Source organism: Malurus melanocephalus, unplaced genomic scaffold, assembly GCF_030028575.1.
Source record: "Malurus melanocephalus ecotype Western Australia unplaced genomic scaffold, MMel_1.1 scaffold_1134, whole genome shotgun sequence".
Classification (NCBI taxonomy): Eukaryota; Metazoa; Chordata; class Aves; order Passeriformes; family Maluridae; genus Malurus; species Malurus melanocephalus.
The window spans coordinates 76,410-80,745 of record NW_026624366.1 but is presented as its reverse complement, the minus strand read 5'-3'; the positions used below and the strand labels follow the sequence as shown (position 1 = coordinate 80,745).

At 40.1% G+C, this 4,336-nt stretch overlaps 1 protein-coding gene across 1 annotated transcript in view; it reads right to left on the bottom strand.

Moving 5' to 3' along the window:
- Positions 1–2,124: 2,124 nt before the first annotated feature.
- LOC130586322 (exocyst complex component 4-like) overlaps positions 2,125–4,336 on the bottom strand; it is a gene marked incomplete at its 5' end in the record, with an annotated part of 67,898 nt that continues 65,686 nt past the window's right edge. The window contains one exon of the mRNA XM_057387103.1: positions 2,125–2,263. Coding sequence (XP_057243086.1) covers positions 2,163–2,263 — 101 coding nt within the window. The remainder of the gene's footprint in view (positions 2,264–4,336) is intronic.

The following is a 4,336-nucleotide window of genomic DNA, read 5'->3' as shown; positions in this document are numbered from 1 at the left end:
GGTTTTGCAGTCAGCCAGTTTGTTTAATGCTTCCAGAAGCACTCAAATGCCTGATAAAATCAGCGAGCTCACAAAGCTCCTCTGGCAACACATTTATGGGACTTTGACAGGAACAAGGGGAAAAAAAATCCATTGTAAATAAAATATTGATCATTTGGATTCAAATCAGATATATTTAAAGTATGGAGGGGGTGAAAGATGAGGGAGGTAGGTCATGAAGAACGTTGGGAGTGAATGGAAAATAAAACAGGTGAAAATTTCACACTTCCAAGAGAGGTGGATATTTAAAACAGGAAAATCTGGGAAAAGGCAACAAGGATGTGAAAAAGAGATGATGATTCTGTGATTCCATGGGTTAGAAATTATTGCAAACATCGATATTTCAGCAAATTCACCACATTCAGTGTTTCAGGCCATTGCAATCCCAGCGGGAACAGAATTCCCTGCAGGGAATTATTGTCAGCTAAAGAAAYGCTGTGATCATCCCAGATCCACAGCATCCCATTCATCCCCAAGCCACGGATCATGACTTGAATCTCTCAGCAGCACAGTCAAATCCCTGAGCTCATCATTAAAATAAATAAAATCGCATTAAAAGCGTTTTTAGAGCCCTCCCCAAGCCCCAAACTCTCCCATCCTGCAGGGAGAAAAGGGCAAACGGGGTCATTCCGTGTTTTCCTTCCCTTCCTGAGGTTATTGATGGAATCCTCAATGCGAGGGAGTGAAGATGTTGGCACGAAAAACACTCTGCTCGCAGACACCTTCATCTCCAGGCAATTATTTTTYATGAGGGAAATGATTTAAAATGATTTCTCCTGCCTGTCTTGCAAAGGGAAGTGCTGGGGAGAAGCGCTGTTTAAAGCAAAGCGTTTCACTCAGGTGGCAGAAAAAGAGGAGGGGAAAATCAAGCAGAAAATCAATMAATTCTGTCAAAGAGAAGGAATTTAAATCGATGGGAAATATTTTATCAATAAAAATAGGAGCATCACGACCCTCTGGGTTTGTGAGATGTCTGTAAATTCATGAATGGCTCAGAAATTTTATATCATAATGGTCATACCTCGACCACACCTTGCATTCAACCCATCTTTCCCTAGAATAAAATAACTAAAAATTATAAATTTTCCTGTAGCAAATTTTTTTAAAGTGCATTTCTTTAGTTTAAAAGAGACAGAGGTAGAAATGAAATGTCCTAATGGAATTCTCCACTTTGTTATGTAGTGATAAATAAACCCTTTTATCAAGACAAGATCTCCAAAACCATAACACATTTCAGGATGTTCTCAAGATTATTCCAATATCTGCTCTTCTGAGATCAGAAATTTCAATCTGRAGGAATTTATGTCCTTTCCATCTGTGTTTTTAAGTCTTGAGAAGTCACAAATAACCTCAACTCCCAGGCACGGAGATGTTAGGAGGATATTCCTTCCTCTGGGGATCARATTCCAATTATTTTTTATGACTATTTTATTATTACTGCTCGGGTTTAACATTTGAGAGAAGCCACTGCTGTGAAGAGAYTCATGAGAATAAGTTCATACAAATATGGACAAGGAGGGAAAAGCTCTCCAAAAGCTGAGGAGAAAAGAAATCACTCCAAAAAAAAAAAGAGGTGGAAGGTTGGAATGAACCAAAACAATCATTCCATGATTTAATTTCCATAAAAATAATGGGACAAACTTTTAGAAAAGGAGTAAAATTCAGGTATCAGAGGTGAACGACGCAGTGAGGAGAGGTTTATTAAAGATTTGCTGTGTTTGAAGTTCCAGTTGTGATGATTTTGGTGATCACTCTGGAGCAGGAATGGCTGTTTTATCAATGAACTCACCTTGCAGCTCACCAACAGTTCTGACTTTTTAAAAAGCATAAAGAACAGCAATAAACAATTTGTAGCAAATAAATTTCATCCAGCTTGGTCAGCAAATGACAATGGACAATGAGAGGGACACCCAGACAGAAAACCCCACCTGAAATCACAGCTCCGTTTGAAAATGATCAAAAAACATCGTYAAGTTCATTTTTTACGCAMAACRACTTCACAACATCAGGGAGATGTAYCRACGTKCCCAACATSYCCAAAAATCAGAAATTTAATTCTACTTATCCCAAGTTCTTGGCAGAAAGCGAATAATTTGTAAAAGATTTGTAAAAATGTGCAGTTTTTACCTGAGCAGGGGGTGGAAGATGATGGTGATGTTCCTGGCTCCCGGTTTGCACACAAACTTGGATCCACCGCCCTCGATTAAATTATCATCCGGCCCTCCTGCAAAACACACAAAACAATTTAACAGATCCCAACATCCCCTGATTTCCAGATAGTAATTGATAATTAAACATTTAGGTGATAATTAAACAGGAATCAAAAGGTTTATTTCCTGATGAAAGATCAGTAATGAACGTGGGGAATCGCTCCCGGACCAAGGGAACAACGCAGGGGGTGATGGGAAGGATTTTGGGCTCCTCATCCCAGAGTTTGGGACATTCTGGCACAAACCCAGCTGTCCTAGGGTAGCTGAGTATATTTTATCATCTGATTATGTTAGAGGAAAGATAAACAACCCTTGTGTAACTATTTCTGGTTTGTTTTGTGATGTTCCTCCCTTCAAGGACAGTGGGAGGGAGAGTTACACACATTCCTGGAGGGGAAGAAGCTGCTGCTCTCTGGGACTGCTCCTTTTTCCCTCTTCTTTGGAACTTTTTTTCCCCTCATCTTTTTTTTTTTTTCATCATTACCTGAGAATTAAAAAGATTCCCGTGGCATGACAGGGGACAAAGATCCTCCAGTGAACCACCAGGGTTCTGTCCAACCAACTCTGTCCAACCCCTCTGGGGTCCCAGAGGGGAATCCACTCCCAGCAAGGAAGAAAAAAACTTTAGGATTCAACAGCTGGTCCCACAGGATTTTTTTTTAAATTTTATAATTTTCTTTTTTGTTCCCTCTCCTCTTTGTGGGCATATTATTTTGTTGTTGTTTCGTTAAATAAATATATTTTTTTTTTTTCTTTTCACTTTCCTCTCTGTGTTAGAGTTTGTCTCTAGGACCTGGGTGGGGAAAGGAGTGGGGTTTTCTGGAACTTGGGAGTGTTTGCCCCCATTAAATTTGTTCAAACCACAACACCAAGTCCTTCACTCTGGTGACAAACACCCAGCCCCTTGCCCACGGTGTATTTTGGGTGTATTTTGGAGCCCACAGTGCTTGGGATGAATCTGAAGAGCAGAAATTCCATGAATTTTCCTGTTTCAGATCCCAGCCGTGGACGGCAGCTCAGTTTGTGTGCTGGTGACTGAAATTTGAACTCATTTATTTTATTTATCATTTATTTATCAATTCCCAACACTGAATTTGTAATTTCTAAATGGAATTTCCCATTGCCTGAGTTCCACCTGGATACAGAAGGGGTCTCAGCTGCAGGAACAGAATTCCCTGCAGGGAATTATTGTCAGCTAAAGAAACCCTGTGATCACCCCACACTCACTGCATCCCAAGTCACGGATCATGAGTTGAATCTCTCAGCACAATCCCTGAGCCCATCATTAAAATTAATAAAATCGCATTAAAATGATTTTTCGAGCCCTCCACTGCCCCCAAACTCCCCGAGAAAAGGCCAAACTTGCTGAGTTTGGCAAAGTTTCACAGCAAAACACAATTTAGGGAATATTATTTACACACCACAGGCTAAAGGATGTGGAGTGGGAGGAAAACACCGACCACTGTCACTGTGTCACTCCAAAGTTATTTCCACAGGTACCAAATCTCCTTAAATTCAAATATTGAGAGGGAAAAGAGAGGGGAGGGGAAATATTGACATCCTGAAWGATCTGAATGTCCTGATAGTGACAAAAGGAAATGTACTTCCATTCCTGAAGGAAACATTTTTAGGACAACAGGGCAGACACAGAAAAAAAAAAATCATTATATAATCCCATTGTCGCAGGGTGCTCCAATCCCAATGTCCAGCCTGGCCTTGCACAGGGATCCAGGAATTCTCTGGGAATTCCATCCTGCCCCAAAATGAACTTGGGCAAGGTTTGTGTGTYCCAGATATCATCCAGCCCTTTCCATGGATGAAAAATCTCCTTCATGATTTATAATAATAAACAACGAAGATCATCCCATTATTAGGACAGCTTTGGAAGCAGAAAAATGACAAAGTTTAGGAATTTAAACTACCCCACCACGTTATCCAAGGTTTTTACCTTGACATCTCCTCTGCATCTGAACAAAAAGGATTTATCCAAATGGGAAAGGGGAGCRACACAACTGATGAGGAATTGACTCCAACTTTCTTTTCAAAGGGAATTTAATGGACTTTAGAACAATTGATCAAAAAAAAAA